The sequence below is a fragment of the Passer domesticus genome, chromosome 1 (genome assembly GCF_036417665.1).
Source record: "Passer domesticus isolate bPasDom1 chromosome 1, bPasDom1.hap1, whole genome shotgun sequence".
Classification (NCBI taxonomy): domain Eukaryota; kingdom Metazoa; phylum Chordata; class Aves; order Passeriformes; family Passeridae; genus Passer; species Passer domesticus.
In genome coordinates, this window is record NC_087474.1 from 149,226,419 (window position 1) to 149,252,180 (window position 25,762).

Here is a 25,762-nt window from a genome sequence, read left to right on the forward strand (position 1 = left end):
AATGGTTTATTTTGGATGCCAGGGATATTAAGTTCTCAGCAGAGAAGCAAATTTCCCTTTTACAATGTTATCAAAATAAAAACCCCAAATTGCACATATCTACCCCTTTGGCCTTTTTTTATTCACAAATGTGTTTGTATGCAAAACCTGAAAATGTCGGGCCTTTCCTAATAAATGTCTTAAAAGAGCGCATTTAAATGCTTTTTCACAGAAATAACCATTCATTAGTTGCAAAATGCAGAGAGACTTTTTATTCTTTCTGTTGTGAACAATATCATTTCAGCAGAAATTTGGGGGGAGAATGTATGATTTTTTTGTCCCCAAATATATTTCAAAAGGCTAAAGAACAAAGTGTTGGGGAGGCAGCTTTTTTTGGCAGATAGTAAAATATAAAATATGTGATTTAAAAAAATGTTGACTTAAAAATACACACACACAAATAATACAATAATATAAAAATACAGCTCAGCCAATGGCCTCTTAAAATTTACCTTTGGCATTACATTTGGCAGCCTAAAACAAAAGACCCTTCCTATAAACAGAACTATAAAAAAGAGAAGTTCATAAATTAGGTTGCAAGGGGCTGTACAGTCCTTTTCTTGATTCTCCAAACTCCCTTTCTTTCTGTCCACACACATAAGCATGACCAGTGAGGTATATAGAACGTAACACTGTCAGGCATATGCACAATAAAAAAAAGTGCATAAACACAGAAGTTCTCCCCTTTTCTTGTGAACAGGTCGTAACTGTGTGGTTTGCGTCCTTTCCCCCTTGGAAACAAAAAAACTTTTTTTTTTCTTTTTTTTTCTTTTTTTTTCCTTACTTTGGCAGGATGAAAATGAACCCAGAGGAATATAAGTGTCCTATTCCCAGCAGCAGTGATCCATTTCCCTTGGCAACATATGTCTGATGCCACAGATACTACAAGGTCGTTGGGTTGCTTTACAACTCTGGGTAACTTCCCACGGCAACATCATACGTCTAGCACCATGTCGTAGTGTTGTTGCTCTTTCTTCCGCCTGCCACATTTGTTGATAAGAACCATGTACAAAGTCAAAAGCAAAACCCAGTAACATGCATAGAGTATTGTGCCAATGATGAGAACTGTCTGTTTTGACTCAGAAAATGGCTTTTTTGATTCCTTGTAAATAGTGAAAATTACGCCACCTAGGAGGATTGTAAACCAAATGGAGACTGGAATGAGTCCTATAAAATTAACTACAATGGTTTTCCTTCCTGACGTGCCCCACCCTGCTTTGTTTATCGTGGCAATTGCAAACATCTTTGCTGGCAGTAAACTTGACATGTACAACACTGAGTAGAGTGACATGAAAACCATGACAATGTTGCCCCTAAGGAAGCTGGCAAAGGAAGACTTTATCAGGCCAACTAACTGAACTGTCAACAGGAAGAGGAGAATGTTCCAGATTTTTCCCCTGTAGAAGAGCTGAATGACTGTGGCAATAAGGAAGAAAGGAAAGAATCCAGTGATTACAGCTTCATAGGTCATCCACAAATGGTGCTTGTGGAACCACATGGCATTATAAAGCCACTCTCTAAAGTAGGATTTACTCCAGCGGGTCTGCTGATTCAGCCACCTGAGATACTCTATCGGTGTTTCCGTAAGGCACTTGGATCTAGCTGTGTATTTTGTTGCATAGCCCAGACTTAGCACTCTGTTAGTTAGATGCCTGTCATCTCCAAAGCTGCACTGGGAGCCCATAAACTCTTGATTGTACCAATCTTCCACAAATTCATGGAGTAAAGAGTTTCTGTACATTCCCAGAGGTCCACTGATGCACTGCACACAGCCAAAGTAGGATTGACAGGCTCTTTCGATGTTAAATGCCATCCAGTATCTCACGCTGCTCAGAAAGGAGATCCAGGAATCATATTTGTTCAAAATCTGCAAAATAAAAAAAAAAAGTTTTCCTTTTAGATGAGCTTTTAAAACAGAAAATGTGCACATTGGTTCAATAAGGGATTTGCTGAGACTAGAGCACCATTAGATGAATTGTGGTGGGAACCTCACTCCTGTGTTCAACTCATGGCAAACCCATGAGGGAGCTACACAAACATTTCCGCCAGGACACTGACAGGAAGGGTGAGATGAAACCTTCAAATGTCTGTTTCACCTAGAGGTTATTTTTTTCCTTGCAACCTTTCAAATTCTCCACAATGAAATTTCCTTATTTTCTATCTCATTTTTCCTTCCCTTTTGCCCCCAGTTAGACCTGCTGGATTTAGATTTTACCAAGAGGAGCTGGTGAGTTCATGGCCTCCTGCTGCTTTCCTGCCTGTACACACCTTCAGGGCTCACAGGACTCCTTCCAGGCCTCCCAAAATGATGCTGGAGCATGAGAAAAGCGGAGTACATGGTTTTTGCCCTCCATTTTTAGTATCACAAGTCTGGCCTTAGAGGTTTAACCTTGAACTGTGTCCCCATATCTAGCATTCCTCTGAGGAGCAACCTGTTCTGTCTTTGCAGTACCAGCCTGTTACCTTGTCCCAAGACATATGGTGACACTCCAGTAGAGCCTTCCTCAGGCCCACATAAATGTCTCAGTCTTTCTCTTCTGTCCATCCAGTCTGAACACTCAGTGGATGCATGAGCACATGCAGATGCACAAGTCTGTGGCTACACATCCAGGTTCTCAACACACACCTTGTGCCAGAGGATGTGACAAGGAAGTGTGCAGATCTTTCGCCTTCTACAACTATAAAGCACTGCCCTGCAACTAGGAAAATATAGTCTTTTGCTCTGATGATCCTAATTTCTGTCAGTTTTAATTCCAGAACATATTAGAAGAAGCAGGGCTTAGGGATAGGCTCAAGCCTGGCTCAAATGTGTTTGGTGTATGCTGGAAAATGAACTGAAAAGCCCAAAGCCTTCATTCTGTCACCTTTCCTCACAGAGGATACACATCCTTCCCAATGCAGATGCTTATGAACCTTCACTGTCACAGCTGAACCTGTACTGCCTCCCTTCACTTGTACTCACACATGCCTGGAATTTCACATGCATGGGCTGTGTCGCCTGGTTTGTGGTCAGTCTAGAGCTCCAAAGCTATTCAGATTTCTGTGGGAATCCTAATTTCTGGAGTTATGAGCCACATGCCTGAAATACTTCTGACTACTTGGGCGTTCATTAGCAAGTTCTTGCTCATTTACATAGCTCTTTCTCCTCTGTCTCACAAAAAAAGCCCAACTGAGTACGGGGGACTGATCTTAAGGCTAACTGACATATTCATACACATTTCTCTTTATAAATTGCAGCAGGAGTTTTGTCAAAAGGTACCAACAGCCTTTTGCTGTAGTAATCAGCCAAACTCAGTAATGCTGAAAATCCTAACACACATGGAACTGGTCTGACTTGGAAGTTTTCTACTGCCCTGCCTGACAGAGATGGGAGACCCAATAACACATAGAGTGCACAGTGCAGAGTGTTTCAAAATTACTTTTTATTTCTAACAATCTTGCCTGCCAGTAGTAATATAATTGAAGTGCTTGAGGTTGCTGGACATGGCTATGGGACACCTGCTGTCAATTTCCTGGCCCCCTATAGCTTTTCTTCAGTACCTTGAGCAAGCAGCTATACCCAGAGACTGAAAGATGCCACAACAATCCTGACAATACCTGTGCCCCCCTTTTCACATATAGGGGCAGAATATTATTTGTTTGCTTGCTTTGGATGTTAAAACTATACAGTGCTCACATCCAAGAAGAGTTTCCATTCAATGGACAAAAAAGTTAAGGTATATGCATATTATATATATGCATATAGTATATACACATAAATTATATTTAATGCTATTTCAGTCAGAGAAATCTGTTGCAATGCAAATAGTTGCTGAAACACCTCTGTTAATCTGAAAATTGTTGTACTCACCTGCACATCACCTCCAACTCCTCCGACCATTGGATCTTCTTCTAAAACTTTTACCATCTCCACTGATGAGGCTGGATCAAGCATTGTATCTGAATCACAGACCTACAAGTAAGAAAAAACAAGAACAAAAATGGGTTAAGGAGTAGATTACAGAAGAAAATAAAAATCATGCAAGTAATTATAATTACTCTAAATGCATATTCTCCTGAATGCAATTAAATCTGACTTTGAAGTCTGCACTGATATTTCTGTTAAAGGTCACTTGTACCAGGCAGCAAGGCATAGTGCTGCACAAAACACAGAGCTTGTTAAGGCTGTGCACACAAACAATCCTCTGTATCAGCTCCATTTGTTTTACTGGCACACTGGACTGGCTTCTTCGAATAAGATATGGGGCACTGCAGAATAAGATGGTGTTTGTGGGTGTGCAGCAGATTCCTGTTGTGCTCCGACACAGAGTTTCTCTGCATCAGCTGCACAGTTGGAGCACCCTGGTCAAATGTTTCCCATTGCCATATGAGGGAAAGAGTGAGGAGTTAAATCCCAGGCACTTGTTATTAAAAGGAAAAAAGTCAAGTAGGAGTCTGGGAAGAAACCTAATCGTTCTTTCACTCACAGAAGGGTTTAGCAATTCATGTAAAATATGTGTCTTATATTTCAGAACAAACTCATTTTTAATTTTAGATTCATGATGTGTTATTAGTAGTGCAGGGATTTGACATTTGATGTGGAGAAATTATTTGCTGTTTTTCTCTGGCATTCCTATAAAAAGATATGTAAGGCCAAAGGCGTGAGTCCCAAAGTTCGGTACTCCAAAAGAGCACTGCAGAAGTAAATGACACACAAGGCATTTCAGCTACACAAACACTCCTAGTCAACTAAACACTGTGTACATTAGGAAATTGGCTTTCCCCTGGAGAGTAGGAGGAGGGCTCAGACAGGCTGGCTGGTCTGTGAGACAGCTGGCATTGCTTTCGTTCGCTCTGAGGAGAATGACTTGGGCTGCAGCCTGTTTAAAACAAGAGGGTGTCTCCTTGTTGCAGTTACTGCAGCTGAAAGAACTGGCCACATCGTGTGTGAACTCATTTCACAGACACCCAGGAACTGGAGCAGAGACTGTCCCAGAAACACCCCTCTGACTGGCTGAATCCCACCCTACAAATTCTCATACTGCCTCCAGTTTGTCCCTACATTGCATTCCTGTGACTTCAGACAGGGTCAGTAGGAGCAAGTCAGCAGCTCCGCCTAAACAGCATATTAAGACAGATTCTGCTGAGGCTTTGTAATGGGTATCCTAATTTTGGTGTCCTTTCATGCAACCTTTCAATTCAACCTAAGCCCTCTCACTCCAGGGGAGAGGTAACCTTTACATCTACCCTATGAAGTGGGAGGAGAGCACTGGGGCTTTGCTCTGGACCAGACTCAAGAGGAGAGGTTATCCAGGATAGTTGGACTGCATAGTTTCGGATGCAGCTGGGACTCTGCCAGCATGCTCCCCTCCATGCTCACTCAGAGGGGGCCAAAAGGAGAAAGGTGATGAAAGCTCTCATATCTCTGTCAGGAGAAAAGCCACAAGCATCTCCAGCTCCCACTAACTTGATGCATCCATCTCCCCTCCTCAATGGCCTCATCCCACAGCATCTTTGTAACCTGGCCAAGGCCTGACTCCACCTTTAGTGGAAAGCTGTCATCAGTGGCAGCACTGGGAGATAGAAAGGGAACAAAATAGTTCTACTGAAGAGGGAAAACAATGCCTATACTTTTACTTGGGTCTTCCTGGACAAACTTGTTGCTGAGTGCTTTGCACAAGCAATCTGTAGTTTGCTGAATTTCCAGGGTGTTCAGGCAGTAACAGGCATGTCATTTCTTGTGACCATGAGTGGTGGGCTGGTATCACCTGCCTCCTAGTCCCTCTGCTTTCCCTCCAGCACCTGCCACTTGAGCAGCTCCCACCCCATTAGATGTATTTACCTTTGGCAGAAAGGCCTGCCCATGAGCCACATTACTAATATATTAGAGATGAGGAATCCTGAAAACACTGGATTTTTTTAACAAAACACCATCGCATGTCCTGCGCATGTCAGCACAGTGGGTATGTCTGGGTTTCTGAGACAAATCTAACAAGCCATCATTTTCCATCTGGATGAGGTTTTTGCAGGTGAATAGAAAATACACCCAGAGAAACACAGACACTTAGAAGCCCAAATAAACACTGACACCTGCCTAGCCAGGGTGTGCCCAGGAGACAATTTGCCATCTTTCCACATAAGAGCTGAGTGACCCAAACATCACTACTTTGGGTCACAGAGTTACATGAAGGGGACAACTGACCTTAAGGGAGCTGTTCTTTTACTTGCTATAGGCAATGATGGTTTGGCCAAGCTGCTCTGAGTTCAGACTGCACTGGACTGTCCACACGGGCACCTCCATCAAGCCAAGATGAATTGCACTCTGGTTAGCTCACAACTCTGCACTGATAATACCTGCCAGTTTAACTCCTCCACCTGATTACTTCCACAGTCATAAACCCTTCTAGGATGGAAACAAGCCTTCATAGCAGTTTTCAGTTTCAGTTTTTAATGAGACACCACTACTGAGGAACAGCTCGTTATCTGCACTGGTCTGACTGTTTATGATTGCCTGTTCATAATTCCAGGATGTCTTCTGAGAACTGTAAGGCCTACAATTTTGAGAGTGGGCAGTGGTGCTGACTGGCCACTTTTAAAAGTGCTTAATCATTGATACAGACTGCTTAACCCTTGAAATATAGGGCTTGTTTAAAGTAATTTACCCTGGGTCTCCCCAAAGGACCATTTGAAATATCTCAACCTTTATTCATTCATAAAACAGAGCCACATTTTAGCTGCCTTTTCTTATGACTCTGCGGTAGCCAGGGCCACTAAGGGGCTGCATTTCTACTACAGATGTGACTGTAGATGTGACTGTGGCATCAGTCACTACTGCAGACTGTGCTCACAGCAGCACTACAGTCTCTGACAAATTCATTAGACCTTCTGAGCCAGGTCTGGAATGTTAACTGAATAGAAATATCTCTTCTATTTTCTGAATTTATGCTATGACTGTTGAAGTAGAAATACTTTTTCCAGGTTCCCTGAAAAACACAAGAGCTGAACTGAGGGAGGAAACTTGCAATGAATCTGCTCCCTCTCTGCCTTCTTTCTCTGCAATCTGGAATGTCTGTGTGATTATAAACCCATGCTAATAAAGAAAATCAGCATTTTTATCCCATCATAGTTCCTCACAGCACAAAACCAAGGCGCAGACAATGGAGAGCTTAAGCTCATTGTTTTGAAAGAATAAATCAGTTTCAGTTTGGGAAGTGGTGGAGGATGGGGTTTAAATCTTGGCTTTACTCTCCTTGCTCCAATAACAGAGCAGTTCCTGGCACTCTTCCGTTTCTGCCCCTCCTGTGCACTGAGGACTCGCTGCTCTCAGCCCAGCTACTGGCAGCCCCTCCAGGTCCCTGGGACACTGCACGTGGATGCTGTGCTGTGCAGAGCGTGCACACACACCCACACAAGGCTGGGCACAGGCCCCAGGAACACATGTGGCTCACCCTGCAGCTGCCCTGAGCCAGCAGAGAGCACCTCACGGGGAGCTGCTGCTCCACTGCAGGAGACTGCTGGATGCTCTGAGTGTGGGAGAAGCTTGGAAGCACTGAGGGTGGTTCATTGGGAAAATAATGTCCTATTCAGTGGGATTAGTCAAATAAGCCTTCTTGGCCTAGATTTCTAAGGAAGGGTCCTCAGTGTCCAGCCAGAGTATCTGATCCCACCCGCCTTCCTCCACACATGAACCTTTCCCCTTCCCACAGTCAGCAGGGCTGTTTGCAGGAGCGAGGAACGCTTCCATGTAAGTAAGGCAAAAACATAGACAATCTTTCAGGGGATCCAAGGCAGCTGGAAAGAAATGTGCCTCTGCTGCTTTGGAAACAGGGAGAGAGGACCCAGCCTAATTCATTTTTAAGTGAGTAGTGTGTCATAAGGGCCTTAAAGGCCAAGTTGCAGTGAGTGAGGTAATGCAGCTGTGATGAAGGAAAAGCTCCTTCAGCCTTTAGCTGAAGAAATTTTCTTTCAAATCTACACATTGACCCTTTTATTGAACACTCCACATGGCCTTCAAAGCCTTTAAAATATATCTCCATCTTTTTTACAGACTTCACCACTTCTCCAAGATATTCCCTAGTGAGACCAAATACCTGTCTGTCTGCTCGTATATGAGGCTGCTAACAAACTCACAAAATAAAGCCTTACCTGAGACCTTCACCTACAGGAGCGGAGATGGGGCTTTCGGGAGGTCATTGGCTTTGTCTGAAGCAAAACCATTTAGATGAGGGGGCAGTACTGAAGGTAGGGGAAAGATTTCAGATTTCTCCAGTAGCTGGTGCACAAATTTAAAACAGATAGACTGGCCATTTTAAAAGGTAGCAAAATACCCTTTTAACGGTCAAGCTGTTTCCAAACAGACTGAAAGGAGCACTGTGTTCATCAGGGACTAGGATGGCCTCTAACATGCTGCACAAAATATACAAAAGCTGCTTTCTTTCAAAGTGTGTTTGAATTGGCACTGACCTGGTGCTCTAATACCTACCTGTACATAATCCACACTTCTCCCCAGTGCTTTGAATGCTGTGTACATTACTTCTCTTTTTCCACCCCATTTCTGCATGATGCAAACACTTTTGTTGGACAGGACCAGCTGAGATACATGTTGCATGCTCTCTCTGTGAGACTCCTCTGTCTCACCCGGACCTTTGTCGTGGAAGTTATTACTCCAGATATAAGTGGCACAACTGTCCCTACCCATGATTTCAGTGAAAATGTCCATCATGTAAACGTCGTCTTCTGAGTTCCCATCAATGACCATAACAACTTTAATTCCAGGGTAGGTCAATCTTTTTACAGAAAGTAAACATTTTCTTAAGTAGTCAGGATCTTCTTGATAGGCAGCAATACAAAGGGCAACTGTTTTGTTCAGTTTGATTGGAGTCTCTAGCGACCGTTTCATTTTCCTGTGCTCTAGGTAGGCAAACAGGCTTTGGATGATGAGATGTGATGCCAGGATAGCACCATAGAGTCCAAAGGAGAAGTAGTAGTTGTCTGTTTGGATGAACTGGTAGCCCACAATGTAAGCAGCGGTGATTCCCAGCAGGAGGGACACCCCGAAGAGTGTGGTTCCAAGTATTCTCAGGATACATATAAACCTCTCACAATACATCTGCAAAGAAGTAGGGAAACCATTAGCAGAGCCACCACTTGCTGATATAAGATATCATAAGGGGTGCACGTGGCTGCAACACAGATCTCAGCATCAACAGATACACCCTGAGCTTCTAGTTCAGGGAGTCACTGTATCCCCTTGCTCAACTGTACATCTCTTTGCAGGACTTCCCCCATGTAAAATACAATCCAAATAGCCTTAATGTAGCAGAGATGCTTTCTGCTATTCACAGTGCCCTCACAGAACGTGATATCTGAGTCAGGATCTTATTTTGACAGCCTGTCATATTATCCTGAGGAGGTTGGAGAAGGGGCTTTTGGGCCACCACTTGCTTTGTATGGTCAGAGGAGAGCAGAACAGCTGAATGTCTGGGCAGCCCCTCCTCATCCCCCATCCATGTCACAACTGTATCCCACCCTGAATTGTTTCTGTCGCTTAGTTATGTTTGCAAAAATACTGGAAAGACATTCTTAAAACAGATGCCTGAATGTATTTATAATTTTTTAAACAGATGTCTGACTATATTTATAATTTATATTTATATAGCCAGACATCTGCTTTAAAAGGTCTTCTTGATACCATTGCAAAAATGTATTATTCATATAGTTGTGTACATAGATACATGCACACGTAAGCATGTGTGTATAGGGGCTAAAGCTTAACTGAGATTAAGTCTGTGGCAAAATATGCATAAATTTAACAGAGCCAGCACTCCACCCTGGACTCAGAAACTCTCTAGGACATCAGCTGATTCTACAGTTCTACAGCTGATTCTACCACTTCTACATATTTAGCTTACCTGGCTGTAAAATCTTCTAACCTAAACTCTGGGCTACGGAGCAACTGGCTGGCATGGAGGGTGCTCTGGCATTCTTTAAACAAATAAACAGTATGGACAGGCAGGCAGGTGGACTCTATTGGTACCTAAATACCTTTTCTGACAATCACATTACCCATTTTATGCAACAGCTTTCTCAGAATTGTAAGAAGTTAATGACAACATTTTCTGTCAGTAGATGCATTTTATGTGAAGGACATGAAACGGATGATATCTGTTTAAGGCTACTCCAGCAAGTGTGTGGCAAGTCAATAAAGCTCATGCTTGAATATTTTGCTGAATTAGGTCCTCTCAGAGTAATAGATTTAATATTTGTGTTTTCTTCCTATTATTCATACTTTCCCTGCTATTATCTCACTCATCTGCTGCTCATGTTTGTTTCACCATCTGTTGATCAAAGCTGAAGTTGGAACAGGACTTCCTTACATCATATATGTTTTTAACTCTTCCTTGAAAAATTACTACCAAGACACAGCAGCATAGCTGTCATCAACTATATATATGTCTGAAAAGTTACAGGCTTGGAACAAAAAAGTCAACACAAAATCACTTACAACATAAAAATAAACTAGGCAAGCATGAAGTTTGAGGTTACAAAGACTTTGTCTTTTTCCACTGGCTATTTAGGGTCTTAAATTTCAAGACAGGAGGAAGCCTCTTAAATGTATATTTGGAGGCACTGTTAAAGAAATCAGACCCTCACTCTAGGACTTCCTTGAATACTTAAGGCTGGGCTCTGACAGGTGTTGTAATCAACCACCAGCAAAAGGGACCCTCCCTGTTCTGGCCTGTCTGAAAAACTTTCACAGCAGGGGTCAGAAAGATGCCTAATAAAAGACAGCTTATGCTTACCACCACTATAGGTGAATTGAAACTCAGTGCCCAAAATAGACTTGCTTTAGAAAACAGATTAAGTAATGGATCCCCTCTAGATTACCTCGAAGTAAAATAGCCCGTGTGCTTACTAATCCCTCAAGAATGCAAAATGTTACAAACATCAAGGTAAATGTCTCATTAATGGTGCACTTGTACTCTGCTTTCCAATTTGGGGTCCTAAAGTCTGCTTACATTAAGAATTATATGGCTGAAATAAACAGGATTTACATTAAGACCTGGAGTGGTTACATTTGAATGACTATATACTGTAGCAGGCATCTTTTACATTAATTTGCTGTTGTTTTGCTCTACCTATGAAGTGCTTCTGCACTAAAGAAAAATAAAAAAAACCAAAACCAAATTCTCTGACTTTGTCACTACAGCACAGATCCCCTCCATTGAAAAAAAAAAATCTAGCATTTTAAGGTCAAGAAATTAATTTCTGGTGTTAATAAAACAACACTTCTTTTTCCCTTTCTCTGTCAACCTTAGGAAAATACACAGTGTTTTGATCTAAATTCCTGGCTTTCATCAAAGAAACTTTCCCCTTTGTATGTGCAATTGAGGGTTTTATGTATAGTCTTTTAACTGACTGAATCTCAGGGGAACTGGAAAAGTTGCTCAATAGTCTCAAGATTTAACACGAGGTATTGATAGCTTGCCCAGCAGAAATGATCTTTATCAAATTTAACATGCCCAAACAATGGCAAAGAAGCCAAAAACTCTCCACCCATCTCCAAGAATTAAGCCAAGAAGTTAAAAGGAAATGATGCTTGTACAAGTCTGGGACCAAAAATGAACTGCTGAATCAAATACTAATACTGAGGCTAGGCAGCAGCTGCTTCAGAGACTTTCAGATCAGACAGTGCTGTTACGAGTATCTAGCCTGGCCTGACACAGTCAAATATACTAATTCTATCCTGCAATTTGGGCACCTAAATCCCTTACAGGCACCTTCACCTAACCCAGTGGAGCTGAACCCAGTATGAGTTTTACACAGCCTCCAGCAAGCAGACCCAAGTAAGGTTTGCATGCACAAGGTGAGTGTATGTAGAGAGCCTTCAAAGTCCACTACTGAGCAGTTTGTCACCGTGATGTTTCAGCGTTTTGCTTTCAGGGATGAGCTGAGCAGCCCATCTCATAGAGCTGAAATGTGAAAGCCATATGCTAAATCCTGATGCTGTGTAGGCTGTTGCTGATTCAGTCACACATTTTGATTCACAAAGCAGTGCCAAGTATACACGTGCCTTGTAGTGACTGTACAGTAGCAGGAGTGCCTTTCTTTGGAGGCTCCTATGGAAAAGCATGACCAAGAAGTGAACCCTTGCATGTACTTGACATCAGAGTCCACCTGGTGAACACCTGGTTTGGCATTGTGTCTCTTGGCATGCTGATAAAGCCCAATATATATACAAAAAGAGTATTTCTCCTTTATGATGAAGGTGAATTTACATTAATAACTGGCATAACTAAAAGTTGTAGTATTCTAACAATGCTTTCATGAAAAACATCAGGTTAACAAATGACTGATACTTACACAGTACATCTAATGATTGGGGTATTAACTGTGGCACTAGAGATCACACTCCTTTCTCAGACTGAATAATGCCTTGGATCTCAAATGAGAAGAACATTGCAAAATATGCTTCAGTTTTCTCTATTCGGAAAAATATTTAGGCTAGCATTTACTGTAGTTATGGTACCTAGATCTAACTTTTATAAGATATAGACACTTGACTGAAATTCAGCGGGTTCTTCTGTTTTGTTTTGAACTGAGTCTTTACTCAGCAATGAACACTGGGGACCTCCATGGTAAAGTACCAATTTTTCTTCCTCCAAAATCCTGTGGCAAAGTTCATCCACTTGGCTATTAATGAGCTTTCATACATGTCTGAGAGTAACAGGGCCTGAAGATAGTTCATCCCTTTCTGAAGTCAGGAGGCAAAGAGAAAGAAAAAGCTTATTTTTTACTAATACTGAATAGAGGCAGTATAGATATCCAGAAAACCAACATGCACTGGTGCCAGAAGATATCAATATTATCTGCAGCCTGTTCAATTCTGCACCCTCTGTTGTGTGGCTGCTATGAGGACAAAGGAAGCAATCAGGTGGTGCCTGGCATCTATTGATACAGGACATGGAACCAGTGATGGGGGTCAGACTGATGGAGGTCAAACTGAAGTCAAGTTTGCTTATAACACATGGGATGCATCTCACTACATCATCTCTCTCAGAAATCCCTTCTCATACAACACTCAAACACTGGCACATAGTAACTCTGGGTAGCTTTTCCTGAGAAGATTAAAAAGCAACAGAGTGAGACAGAAAGTTTGCACCTAACATGTAAGGATTTAGAAGGTTGTTTGACAGAATTAGCACTCAATAATTCCAAACATCTGAAGACATTTAGAAAAACCCTAACCCTAAGTTGCAAACACCAATATCTATCCAGGAGACAGTAATAAAGGTTTGATCACAAATGTGCTCATTGTGTCCCTGTACTGGGCTTGGCTGAGATGGAATTATTTTTTCCCACAGCCCTCCAAGTGCTCTGCTTTGTATCTGGGAAGGTGTTGCTAATGCAGCAGCATTTTGGCCACTGCTGAGCAGTGCTCCCACAGCATCCAGGATGTCTCTCCAACATTTTCTCCCACTCCAATATGCTATGGGTGGACAATGTCCTGGAAGGGAACATAACTAGGATAGCTGATCCAAACTGGCCAAAGGGATATTCCATACCATGTGACATCTGCTCAGATAAAAAAGCTAAAAGGAGTAGGGGGAAGCATTTGTTATGACATTTGTTTTTCAGTACTGAAGCCCTACTTCCTGGGAAGTGGCTGAACATCATCTGCTGATGAGAAATAGAAGATAAATCTTTTGTTTTTCTTTGCTTCATGCACAGCCTTTGCTTTATTAAGTTGCTTTTATCTCAGCGTAGCAGGTGGTTTGCCCTCTTATTTTCTGCATCTACATCCTGCTGAGGAGGACAGTGATAGAGTAGTGGGGAGGGCACCATGCAGCCAGCCAGGGTCAACCCACCACAGTCCCCTTCACTTTTAAAGGTTACAAAGAGCTGTGCCTCTCTCTAGACATCAAGGGCTGTGGTCACATCAGCAAACAGTGCAATACCACATGAACAGATCTTCAAAGAGGAGCACCTGGTGCTGAGGGCCTAACTCCACCCTCCACACATTTTTGTGCTTTACTCTGAACTAAGTATAGTCAGACCCAATGGACTAAAAACCTGAAAAGTGTACCTCCTCCAGAGGTACACCTTGCAATTAGTTTCATTCATGAGAAATCCCGTTTGGGTGTCCAGTTATTGCCATGCAGTAGAAACTCAAGCAATTTCATTGGAGGGGGGATACTTGTAGCAGCAGCTTCGATAGCACCTCCTCATTGAAAACAAATTGATAATACAAATCAACCTCACATATGAGATCAGATTTGTCTGGAACCTTTGTGGAAACCAGAAGTGCTGAGCACAGAAAACCTTTGAAAAGATCTCATTTTTATATGCCTGAATGGAAGCTGCATTCTTAAATATCTATTCAGCCTTTGTGCTGAGGCTTTGAATTCAGCAAAGCATGTAAGTGTGTCATTAAAGATAAGTGTGCACTTAGATATTTTGCTGAAGAGGGAAATCAGTGGATAATTTATCTTACAATTCTGTAGTAAAGGCATAAAAAAATCTTTATCTGAAAAGATGCTATTTCTGGGATACTTCAGGTAAAAAATGCAAGTATATTTTTGACAAATTTATTGTGGAGATTAACCTCCCTTATGAAGGTTGTTTGATATGTCAATGCTTAACCACTGCATCTCTTACATTAGGGAATCTAAGAGTGGATCGGGGCCTTGACAATTTGAATTTGATTCCTAGTGTTGTTATTCACCTGCTGGGTGACCTCAGATAAGTGAATTCACCTCTCTCTGTCACAGCTTCCTCACCTGTAAAATGTGAATTATGATCATGCAAGAGATTTTTGAAGGTCTATAAAACCCTTCATAAGGCTCAGGTTACTCTTTTTAGTGCTATATGAGATCCACTTGTTCTCTAGTTCCATATAACTGGTTTTAGTCAAAAACTCCAACAAAAAAACCAACACACCCCTTGCTATTTTCCTTGCCTATGTTCACCTGAAGGTATAGTCTGTGGGGATTTGTCTGTAACAAACATGCAACTCTAACTCAGCAGGATGCCTGAGATCAGTGAGGTGGGCACCATAAAAGCCAGCACACACAGCTTTAAGTGCATACAGCCACCAAGGGCTGTTTTGCACATAACCAAAGGAAGAATGAAATCTTTATAAGCCTTAATACCCACTTCCTTACTAATGAGAATCATAGCACTGGCTGCCACAGAGCAGCTGCTTCTATGACATGAGTGTGTCAGAGTGCACGTGTGAGTGCCTGCACACTCTGGGCCTGCGCCTGTATACACTCTCTGGGGGTACATGGTGTTTGAGGCTTACAATTTCTCAGACAATATTTAGATTCATTATTAGCCTTATTTTGGTGGCAAATTAAATCATATATCATTGGAGTACAAATGATTCTAGGTAGATATTAATCACAAGCATGAGAGCTGTCCAGACTTCCTCTTCTATGGTACAGCTTGCAGAGAGGAAAGTGAAAAGTTATGCTCCATCTGTACGCCTTTATTACAACACAATTACCATATCTGGAGCTTTTGGTTATTTATAACTTCCAGATTTTGTTATGCTATTGTCTTCTGGAAAGGGCTCACATTAAGACTACAGTTAACTCTGAGGTTAAATTAAAAGTAAAGAACAGGATTACAGGTGATGGCAAACTCTATCTGTATGCACAGGCTTTGATCAGCAAATCAAGAATCTCCTATTTGTTCAGTGTATGTTTCCCACTAAACTGCTCCAATTTAATCTCTTACAGGTTTGAGTAACCAATGTGGAAAGAATTCTATGGCTTTAGGTTGGATCTGACCCTCATGTACACAATAATACACTAGTTGTTAAATGAAAAGAAAAGAAAAGAAAAGAAAAGAAAAGAAAAGAAAAGAAAAGAAAAGAAAAGAAAAGAAAAGAAAAGAAAAGAAAAGAAAAGAAAAGAAAAACCAACCCAAAAAAATCCCCAGACAAATGGTCCAAGAAACAAAACAGAAAGTAAATCATATTTCTACTCAGATATTTTACATTGTGGTTAAACAAAAATCTAGCATAGGAATGTTTTCTGGTTGCTGATTAGGAATACTTTGCTGCTCTATACACTAATCTTGAATAGCAAAAAAATGGAGCAAATATGCTTTCATGTCACAAATATGAAGACTTGAGTTTTTCCTAGTGAACTTGCCTGAAAAACTCCACTGAATCCTGTAGAGCAGCTCTTCCTACTGGGAAAACCTTGACCCAGGTTTTTCTATGCTTGGATGCAGGGTAAGAAAGATTTATTACCCTTATCTAGTCCTCAAAAGAACCCTCAAGGCACCCATGTTACACACAATGTGTGCTTTCAAAAAACTGTATGGGTGCCAATGGAAAAAGGCGGAAGATTATGAAGCAGAGTGAAACATGGAGAAGCAGCTGTGCCCTAAGAGATGTAGGGTCACTGCAGCCCTGCAGAATCACAGAACCCTTAGGGTTAGAAGGGACCTGTGAAGATCGTGGAGTCCAAGACTCCAGGTATGGTCACTAGAGCAGGTGACACAAGAACGTGGCCAGGTGGGTTTGGAGTGTCTCCAGAGGGGAACACCCCACAACCTCCCTGAGAAACCTGTTTGGTGCCCTGCCATCCTCAACGTGAAGCTCTTCCTCCTGTTGATGTGGAACTTTTGGCCTTAGTTTAAGGCCATTGCTCCTCATCCTGTCGCTGGGCACCACGGAAAAGAGTCCGGCACTGATCCTCTTGGCACCCGCCTTTGAGATATGTATGTGTACTAATGAGATCCCCTCTCCGTCTTCTCTAGACTAAGACACCGCCCATCAGGAGCGCTGCACTACAATGGGATCCTCTCAAGAAATGGGGTGAATTCTCTCCCAAGGGCCAATGCCCCCTTCTGCCAGCATCGCTGTGGAGGGTGGCGGGGCTGTGACCGGCTGGCTCCCGGCCGTGTCCGAGAGCCACGAGCCGCGGCTCCAGGAGGTGCCGAGCCGGGCTGCCGGGGACGGAGGGCTCCGCAGCCGGGCCGGAGGCGCCGGGCCCCGCGCTGGCCGCGGCAGCGCTCGGAGCGGGGGAAGCCCGGCCCGGCGGCCAGCGGGGCGGAGCGGCGGCGTCACCGGGCGGGGCCGGGGGATCCCCGCGCAGCCACGTCACGGGCCCGCCCGCGGGAGCGACCCGGGCCCGGCCGCGCTGCCGCTGCCATCGCCCCGCGGCCCAGCCCGGCCCTCCCTCGGCCGGGGCGGGCCCGGCGCGGGGAGCTCCGGGCAGCCCCCGCCCCGCAGCCCTCGGCCCCGGCCCTCCCTCGCTCCGTCCCCTCCCTGCCCGCGCCGCGCGGCGCCCGGGCGGCTCGGCAGCGCTGAGGGACGTCAGCCCCACGCCCGCCGCCTCGCCTGCCTTCCTTCCCTCAGCGCCGGCCCTCCCTCCGCTCCCGTCGCGTCCCCGCCCGGCCCTGGATGCAAAGGCGAGGGGCGGCCGGAGGGAAGCCGGGTCGGGCTCTGAGCAGGTCTCGCCTTCCCCGCTGCGATCAGCGCAGCGGCTGCCCAGCCTGTGCTCGATTTTATTCTAATTTCAGAGGGTTTACGGGGCGGTTGGCTTTTTTTTTTTTTTTTTTTTTTTGGCTTTTTGAATTTGGAGGGTTTTTTCCCTCCCAGATCTTGAAGCTCAGCAATGTCTTAAACGGATTACACGGAGGAGGGGTTGGAGCTGAAAACCTCATTCATCCTCACGGCGGTTCTATTCATTGCTGAAATAGGTGTAGCGTAGGAGCCGGTAAGATCCTCCCCCAGCCCCACTCGTATTTTGGGGATCTGTTCCAGCTTTCCTCCCTGGAATAGTGGGGATGGGAGGAGGGGGTCTTCTGCTCTTGAGCTGACAGAAGCATAATCATAAATCACCTACCTTGTTTGTCCTTCTGTCCTTTGGTCATAGAGGGGCTCCAGCCAACTGTGTGGTCTCACGTACCGTTGCTCCCGCTGAATAGTTTCCAAGTTTGAGGTAAAAGAACAAATCGCACTTTTCAGGGACTTAATAAGACGCTCAGAAATAAAAAAATAATTAAAAATGAAAATAATAAAAAAAATCGTGTAAGGCTATTCAGTCCTACTCATTTTCTCCCACGTGTTTTCACAATTATCGTGTATTTGTCTTTCTCTGCTTCAGTTTCTAGCTCAAAGTTGTGGGATTTTTTCCCCAAATAATAGTAATAATAATAATAATAATAATTAAAAAAAATTAGAAATAATAAATTAAGAGTTAGTTTCTCGTGGTCGAAGCTGAAGATCTTATTTCAAACCCGGCTAGCCAGGAGCCTGGAGAAGTTGCAAGGCAGCGTCTGAAAGTTTGAGAGATCAGCATCAGATAAAGTCTCTTTGGTGATACCTTGCCCGAGTAACTGTTTCAATGAGGTTTCTCAGCAGCAGCAGCAGCAAAAGGGTAATATTTTCCAGACGTCTTTTTCTTTCCTGCTGCTGCTGCTGCTTTTCTGCCTCTTCCACGTTATGGGGTCTTTTAACAAGGGAGACTTGACTTGTTTTAATAGGCGGAGGATGGGAAGAAGGAGGGAACTCCTGTAAGGAGGAAAAAAAAAAAAACCCAACCCTCCCAATTGCCATGATCTCAGCCAAGGACCAGTTCAGCGCCAGGAATTTAATTAGCCAAGTTGCAAATTTTTTCAGAGAAATACAATACACATATGTTGCCACCAACTGGTTTCCTCTTCATGCCCCGCAGTTGGGGAAACCCCCCCCCCCCCACCTTCCCCACTCCCTGCATCCTTGGGCTTGGGGTGCGGGATTCCTCCCTCCCACAGCCACTATTCGGCTGGGACAGTTTTTGCTGCTGCTGTTTTTTATTAATAAAGGAATTGCGTCTATGAATGGATGAGCTTCGCAGCTTTGAATCCCGCTTTACCCGTTCACTCTCGGGAAGATTTGTTGTAGTAAATACCCAGGGGAGCTCCCGCTGATGTTCATACCTATGCCTCTTGTGTTAAAACAAGCCAGGAAACACGTTAGGCCATTTAAAAACTGGAAAACTGTGGTGCGGGCTTTGCTGTTTTGGATTGGCTTGCTTTTGGTTTTTGGGGGGTGATTTTTTGGTCTCGTTCCGTTATAAATCAGAAGTGCTGATTGTGCCGATGGCTCCCGGTCAGCCCGGGGCGGCAGCGCCCAGCGCAGCCCGCTGCCGGCCGCTCTCCCGCTCCGCTCCGCTCCGCTCCGCTCCGCTCCGGCTGCGCCGCGCTCAGCGGGCGCTGGGCGGCGCTCTTGGGGCGGCGGAGCCCGCGGCGCTCGGGCCGTGCCCGGCGGGGAGCGGCTCCCCCTGCCCCCGAGCTGCTGCCTCCGGCACCGCAGAGCTCGGCGCTTCGGGGCGGCGAGCCCGCAAAGGGAGCCGTATCCAGACGCCGTTGGGAAATCCGGAGATGACTCTTGGCCGAGTTATCGCCCCTCGTTACCTTCTGGTGTGGGAAAACTCCGGAGCGCTCTGGGGGCTTCTCGTGTGCCATAAATGGTTTAAAGCCGGTGGTTACCTAGGCTGGAGATTTTTTGAGTACCTACTTCGGGGAAGTGGTTACATTTACAGGTGTGTTCAGTCACTGCCACGGGGGAGTGGCTTTAGGATGTTCATTGAAGCCGAGCTCCTTGGACGATCAATCTGTCTCAAATAACAAATCTGATGACAGTTTAAGCCAGAGGTTTGTGGACAGTTTTAACCTGACATTGCCAGGGAAAGCAACTGTTTCACCCTCCTCCTCACTGTCCCTTTTCCTGTGTCAGGAGAACTGTCCTAGATTAGAAATTAGTTGTTTGGCGAGAGGGAGCAGCAATAAAGTAAGAAATAATTTGGGCTGGATGAAGACAAAACAACTCCTTTGGTAACAATCTGGCTTTTGATGGTTTAGAGTGTCCTTGAAAGTACAGCATGGCTTAACAAGCCTAGAGTCTATCGGGGCTTTTCAGGTATTCCTTCCTCTCAGACCTTCCTCCCGTGGCAGCTCCATTCCCGTACTGCAACCACCTCTAAATCTGTGTCACAAAACCAGATACAGAGCCCTGCACACCTCTGTCATCAGGCGAGGGACATATGGCACTGTCTGCTGCAAACGGGGGCAGAGGGCAGAAAGGTGTCAAGAGGGCTACTTGATCCCTCTCTCCACAGGAGCCACCCCAATAGCCAAGTATCTGGTGTAAGCCAGGCTTATAACATGATCAAAGAATCACAGAATGTTCAGGGTTGGAATGGACATAAAAAATCCTTTAGTCCCAACCTGCCCTACCATGGGTAGGGACACCTACCACTAGACCAGGTTGCTCAGAGCCCCATCCAACATGGCTTTGACACAATTGTGGCATCCACAGTTTCTCTGAGCAACCTGTTCCAGTGCCTCACTACCCTCACAGTGAAAAATTTCTTCCTAATAGGTAACCTAAATTTCCCCTCTTTCAATTTATACCCGTTGCTCCCTGTCCTATCACTCCATTTCCTGATGAATGATGAATGTTTGTCATTTAGCCAGGCAAGGGGCTACCTCAGCAAGCTCTGCTACTGTTGTACACATAAGCAAGTCCTTGATGTCTGTGTGAGTCCTAAGGTGTGATTTCCTGGCGTCAGACTTTCTCTGGCACTGTCAGAGGTAAGAGGGGATTAGCACAGGTGTCCCTAGTCCATCCATCCGTGGCAACTCTCAACACTGCCTTGGGGAAGTGTTGCTGCCAGCCTCGTTTTGTGTTCCTTGGGCACTTGGTGGCCTTGTCGTGATTCAGGGATAGGTATGTCCTGAACAGGGATGTCATATCTAGGATAATTTCTGAAATGAGGTTTCAGTGGGAGGATGGGTTTGTTTGGTTTGGTTAATAACTAAATGTTACAGATTAATTTTTTTCAGGTGAGCATTTGTTATAAATAAAATAGCTTTTTTGTTTGTTTATTTTTTGGGGTTTTTTTTGTATTTCACCTTTTAATAGTTACATTTGAAGACTGCATGTCTCCTCTACTGATCAGTGTACATTACTCTGGAAATACACAGTTTCCCACTGGCTTAATCCCATGCTCCTCTAGGTTTGAACAGGGATCAAGAGACAGTAGATGAAGCACAAACCTTTGTGCGGCAATAGCAGCACTTAAATCACACCAAAACTTTGCTTTAGAAAATGACATAATGGGAATGGTGAGTCTCTCATGTCTATAGCTGTTTCCTTCTCAGCCATAGCTCATGTTGTATGATCACACTGCCAGGGCAAGCGGGATAACGTAGGTCGGGAAGTTAGGTTTGCTACCAGGAAGGAATTAAAAGTAGGAGGATATGATTAATGCCAATCCACAGTGCTATAGAAACCAGATGTAGATGTGTTTCATTAGAAGTATATCACATCTATGTATATATGTTATGTTATGTCTACATGGTTACCATTATCAAACAATCCTGGCTCCTAATTGTGATTTACAGTCACAAGTAGAGAGGAGAAGGGAGTTCTTGGCTATCACTGTCCACAGGCATAAATTGTCAACAGCCATAAAGAATAATCGTAATGAACTAACCTCACTTAATGTTCTAATGAGGCAATTGGTTTGTTTGAGAGAGGACAAAATATGTTTTGGGGGAGAATAACATAGACTACGGTTAAATAAATTGGTTACTGCAGAGTAAATTTTTGGATGAATTAATGGCATGTAAGCCACTCTTCAGCAACTACTGAGTACTCACTTTTATCCTGAGAGAATGGCTCCGTGTGCATTTTCCCTCTCTCTTCTTTCCTGTCACCCTTAGATAGGTGAATGGTCACCCCCAGCACACACACATGCTTGGGCCGGCAGAGTGTGCAGCGCTTCACTCACCCCTTCAGTGACCTGTGCTGAGGCAGCTGCAGAGCGCCATGGCCATTTCCTACGTGCCTGTGTGAGCTGTGCAGGGCGAGGGAACGGGGCTGCTCTCCAGGGGAACGAGCAGGCAGTGCTAGCAGACAGCAGGACTGCCCCGAGCAGCCTCTGCCCTGGCATTGCTGCCAGGAAGACAGGGACAGGTCTGGTCCCCCAGCAGTGGCTGCTGAGGTGGCTGAGCCCACTGGCGCTGAAGGCTCTTATCTTGCATTGTCTCTAAGGTAAGGATTTACACACACCCTTTTACTGCAGATCAGCTATTGTGTAGGGCTTATCAAAAAGAAAAGCAAGAAGCAGACTCTTTGCAATGCATAGTTGTCTTCAAGTAAGAAAATGAGAGAAAATAAGGATCTTTGTCATGTAACAATGAAAAGCTAAAACTGGAAGGTAGATGTATTCATGCTAGACAGAAGGCACATTTTATAGCAAGCTTTCTTTAAACAGTTATCTGAACAATGAAGGGGAGTGGTGGATTCCTGTGTTTTGAAGTCCTCTGGATGCTTTTTTGGAAGCTACATTTTAGTTCAGTGAAATTTATTGGGCCCAGTACAAGAATAACTGGATGGATTGCCATAACAGGCGGCTCAGACAAAGAGAGCTAGCAGTTCCTTCCATCTCTAAACTCCATGGAGCTATCGACAGCCAGACTGACATGTCAGGTGTGTTCCACACCTCTTCTCGCACGTAGCAAATTCTGCTGGAAGTGGGAGAGTTACAGAAACCCACTTCCTAAATGGGTGTAAGTGAAAGCAGAATCATGCCCTAAATTATGATTTTATGGTAACTGAGAATCCACTTGCAGATTTTAATATAAATATCATGGGCACTTTAAGGCTTATGAAGACTGGGTGTAGACAGACCTAACACTCTGTGGTTGTTTTCACCATATATAGAGCCATTTTAGAGGCTTTCAGTGTTCTGGGAATTTAAATCCAAGGTTATTTATATGCAAAGATTTACAGGGTCCAGTGAAAGCCATTAGTCTTTAAAATTAAATAACTCTTGCAAAATTGAAACTTTCCAACAATTTCTTTTAATATAACAGGGAAAGCCATGGCTTGAAGCAAGTTGGAAGTTAATAGCAGGCAGGTTCAGACTAGAAACAAGTCATGCACATTTGGATGTGTCCAGAACTCTTGGCTGGAATGGACTGTGACTGTTAGCAAAAATGCCTGTCAGAATGGTTTGAAGTAATGGGTTTTAATGTGCAACCAGCATGGAGCAGAAGGAAAAGCAGGTCAGTTAGAGGTTTCTTTTGTGAAGTCTAATTTAAGAGAAATTACTTAATCACATGCCTGTAGTCTAATGTGACAGTAGTGAGAGTCTAGTTTAGAACGTCTCAATGCTAAAGTAGAAATATTATATTCTGTAGGATGCACAGATAACACCACATGAAACAAAGAGCTCATGCAGTTAAAGGTAGATCTATACACAATGACTCTGCTAGTGAATTAGACTGACCAGAGCCAGGCAGCTCAAGGTTGGCACATGTTCATCCACACAATTTCACTGCTGCCAAGCTCCTGGCAGAGCTGACCTTGACCGGTCTGGAGAGTCTGACTGTCCCTGAAGGGTACCAGGTTCCCCCTGGAAGAATGCCTGTGCTCTCCTCTCCAGTGGACTGCTCACAGGGTAGGGAAATACTCCTCTACATTCCCAGACATCTTCAGATGGAGAAACTGGAATGAGTAATGGATTTTACACATGCCAGCATAGTGGTTTTTAGAAGCTTCCATGACTGGTTGGAGGTAGTTGCCTTTATTAATCTCCCTTCTTCCTGGGCAGAGCACTGAAGAGGTGCAGCCAGTCACAGCCTGCTGGCAGCATTGCCCTGGTCTCTGACAGCCTGGTGGTTGCAGTTGTCCTCCCAGCAGTGATGCCAATAGAGGCAGTGCAATTCCCAGCCACCACATGGGAACAAAGACACAAAATAAGCCCTTCTAAGGGGCTTATTTTTTATAATGACAACAACAATAATAAAATTTAAAAATAATTGACATTAAATACAAATTTTCATTGACTTTACATTTCCTTTGGAATGAAATTTTCATTAACTGAAATAAAAAAAGAGAAAGTGAGGCTTTCCTAGAGTCTCTGAAATATAGGCAGGGGCATAGGATGCCCCTTTTATTCATTTTTAGGATGCTCTTTTATCTGTTGCTGGTGCTTACCAAACAGTTCAATCAAAGTTGCCACTTACACTAAATAATTATGTGGTCTCTTGGTTACTTCCCATGAACACATATTGCAGATCAATGTTGGGAAGGTGAATATGACTAAATTGATAGGGCCTCCCTACCGGCTCCATGAGAGATGGGTCACATCCTGCAGGCATCTGAGCACAACTGCCCCAGGAGACCTCAAGGAATGCAGCTGCTCTCACACAAGTTAGAGGCCCATTTTCTGTCCATGTTGTAAGAGAATTCACCAGAAGTCTGAGGACACATGTATCTCTTATTCCTTTCTTTGGAAATCTCACATCAGAGCATCAACTCTCAGTTAATGACATATTTTTCATCAAAAGTAAAAAAATCAAGAGTGAAACTAACACTTGTGTGGTGCTGTGCACCTCCAAGCTGGCTGCTGAGCAGTGTGGCTGTGTGGAAATTTGGCTGTGACATTCACACTTTACCAAGGATCTCAAGATGGGAGCCAGCGATTTTTATGACAACACTAGCAATCAATTCCTGCCCCAGGAATCTGGAGTTTTTTTCCAGTCCAAATTCTTTCTTGCCTGGTATATGCACTTAGGCTTTAGGAAGGGTGCAGGTTCCATTTTGTGGAGCTCTCTGTCCTTCATGGATTTTCTTGGCGTGAGTTCTGGGTTGAATACTGGCTTGCAGCATACAGCAGCTGAGCTGTTTGGGTTGTTGGATGGTCAGGCAGTCAGTAGCTGAAGATTCTTGCCACATCTTACCCAAAGCATCCAGAATGTGTGAAAATGTCTGGCAGTGTTGCTTTGTGGAGCAGGAAATAAACCTGAAAAGAGCAGGGCTGCTTACAAATAACAAGTATCAGAGAGTACTAATGATCTCCAGCAGCTTGCACACAAAGCAGGTGAGATCTCGTCACAGGCAAACACTTTTCTTGCTTTCTGCTACGATTTGATTTGCACAGGCAACTGTGCCACAGCCCTTTGACAAAGGTGCTTTTGAATGCATGTGCTGATAACAAAGCAAACATGTGAACAGTGACAGTCTGCAGACCCGGCTGATTCCTGGCTCTTCTGATCTTTCACTGAAAATGTTTTCTGTTCTGATTATGAGGGCAGATTTCAAAGGCACAGCTGTATGCCTGTTGTCAGACTGAAGCCTTGATGATGAGGTCTTTCCCTGACCAAAGCCACAGGACTAGGTGACACATCAGAGCTACCAGTGAATTGACAGACATCTATCTGGGAGTATTAATGTGCCCTGATGTAGAGTTCAGCTTTTCCTGCTGCTGCTTGCTGTGCTCTGAAGTGACATCAGCTCTCTGGCCTTTGTGGGGGGAAGTCTTTCTGCTGCTGGGAAGTGGAAATTGTCCGGGCAGATACCAGGGTGGACACAATGCCACGAGAAGACAAGGTGAACTTCCATGTGCATGTGTCAGGGAGAGCTGTGACCCTTGCTACCCACTGTCCCCACTGCAGCCTACAGGCAGCCACGGCGCCTCTGACCCCCAGGCACGGAAAAGCACCCTGGCAGGAAGGGAGTGGTGTAAAGACTGGATGGTTTTTCCAAGACCTTTCTAGAAAGTTGGCATCTTCCTGAAGTAATTAAGAGCTGTTGTGTTATGATGTGGACTGACTCTTAAAGGAGTTGAGAGGCTAAAGAGACGTTCTCCTATTGCATCTTCCTGTGTTCCAGTGAGTGGATTTTCCTCACTGTGGCTGGCAGACACAAAGTGATCTGGCTATTAAAGTA

General features: G+C 44.2%; 1 protein-coding gene and 1 long non-coding RNA gene across 2 annotated transcripts in view; one reads left to right on the forward strand and one right to left on the reverse strand.

The window, feature by feature from the left end:
* Positions 1-16,837, forward strand: part of LOC135284366 (uncharacterized) — a 97,354-nt gene extending 80,517 nt beyond the window's left edge. The window contains exons 5-7 of the long non-coding RNA XR_010349775.1: positions 832-8,259; positions 11,795-11,884; positions 15,762-16,837. This is a non-coding gene — a long non-coding RNA (uncharacterized LOC135284366). The remainder of the gene's footprint in view (positions 1-831; positions 8,260-11,794; positions 11,885-15,761) is intronic.
* Positions 974-18,499, reverse strand: HAS2 (hyaluronan synthase 2). The gene is made up of 4 exons (XM_064395786.1): positions 17,883-18,499; positions 8,501-9,127; positions 3,890-3,991; positions 974-1,906 (listed from the first exon to the last, which is right to left on the reverse strand). Exons 2-4 carry the CDS (start codon positions 9,125-9,127, stop codon positions 974-976), a joined length of 1,662 nt encoding a protein of 553 aa, XP_064251856.1. The 5' UTR covers positions 17,883-18,499.
* Positions 18,500-25,762: the final 7,263 nt, after the last annotated feature.